Source organism: Theobroma umbraticum, unplaced genomic scaffold (genome assembly GCF_002168275.2).
Source record: "Theobroma umbraticum cultivar Fairchild unplaced genomic scaffold, ASM216827v3 scaffold_5693.0, whole genome shotgun sequence".
NCBI lineage: Eukaryota > Viridiplantae > Streptophyta > Magnoliopsida > Malvales > Malvaceae > Theobroma > Theobroma umbraticum.
Genome location: NW_018402622.1, coordinates 541 through 1,922, shown reverse-complemented (window position 1 = coordinate 1,922; position 1,382 = coordinate 541). Strand labels below are relative to the sequence as shown.

The window sequence follows — 1,382 nt, the reverse complement described above, 5'->3', positions numbered from 1 at the left end:
ATCTCCGCTATAGTTACTGTAAAGGGCATTATCATAATCTGAAGTGGGCCCCCTCAGCTCACAGCTCGTGTCCATCTCTTGCTGACTATCAAACTCTTCATCTGTTGGGCCATCACATGAATGAGATGATATGGGTGAATATCCTCCTGTTGCAGTCTCTTCTCGTTCTCTCAGTGTTTTCATGATCAAGGTCTTGAGCAAGTTCATTACTTGAACAGCATGCATCAAAGCCGTCAATGGATCAGACATCTGCTCAAGAGAAAATCAAAATAGAATGCTTCAATTTTACTAAACTTAAACTATAATAACAACTAAAACAAGAATTGCAAGGTAGTTTGGTAGCATTTGATGAACATTTTAAGTACATCTCTTGAACACTGATCTAACAAACTCCTGACTTAATTATTACTTTTGTTTCTGTACGCTAAAAAATGTTGCAAGATACTAAGTAAAGTAATGCCCCCATACCTGAGTCATATTTGGAGCAAAAACCATAGCAATGTTTCTTGCATTCATTTTGTTTGATTCCTCTTCCTCAACGACATCTGCCATAAGATCAACAGCCCAATTGAGCAGTGCAGCTTCAGTTGGCTTTAATTGCTGCACAAGCTCAACAGAGTCTTCTTCTGTATTACATTGGAGAACCTGTTCAGGGGAAAGTCCATCCAGCACCCCTGAAGGAAGTTCCCGAAACCAAGCTTTAATAAGGCCTGCAAGACAGTGGACATCAATATTATCTGGTACGATGCCCCTGTTCAGCTGGTCTCTTACATGCTCCTCTTGGCTATTCTCAGGATTTATCCGGAAAATCCCTTCTGCCTACAAGACCGTTGAGAGAACACCAGAGAGGAATATCATTTAGAATTCAAATCATAGTCAGATAATCACATAGATGTTAATATTAGTCGACATGTTTAGAAATTAAAACCTTTAGGCCTCCTTGAGAATAAAGTCGCTCCTGCAACAGCAAGAGTATAGTGGGGACGCTGTTCCCTTTGGAATCGATTGAGCATTGCATTGATTCCGCTGAGACCCCGAACACACTAGCACTACAAAAAAAGACAAATCCAATTAAGGACCACTGGAAAAATAAGGGAGAAAATGATAAACAGGAAATTGCACTAGTTCAACGGAAAGAAAAGAATCCAAAGAAAAGACAGTAAAAAAAGTGACACTGACAAGATTGATTCCAGCTAATTATCAAAAGAAATTTCTTCGAAAACCCAAATATCTTCACAAGGAAGATTGGTTTTCAACAAGTAAATAGTAAAAAAAGCAAGTATAGTAAAACATAGTATTATTCAATTACTTTACCTACAAAGAGCAGGGTTCATAATACAAGAATATGAGATAGTAATATTTATTAAGCTCTCCGGGTGCTG

At 38.3% G+C, this 1,382-nt stretch overlaps 1 protein-coding gene across 1 annotated transcript; it reads right to left on the bottom strand.

The window, feature by feature from the left end:
- Positions 1 to 6: 6 nt before the first annotated feature.
- On the bottom strand, positions 7 to 1,081 carry LOC110428965 (rho GTPase-activating protein 2-like; the record flags this gene model as incomplete). Its single annotated transcript, XM_021444886.2, has 3 exons — positions 7 to 249; positions 469 to 819; positions 929 to 1,081. Coding segments are annotated over 3 exons (747 nt in total), but the record flags the coding sequence as incomplete, so codon positions are not given.
- Positions 1,082 to 1,382: the final 301 nt, after the last annotated feature.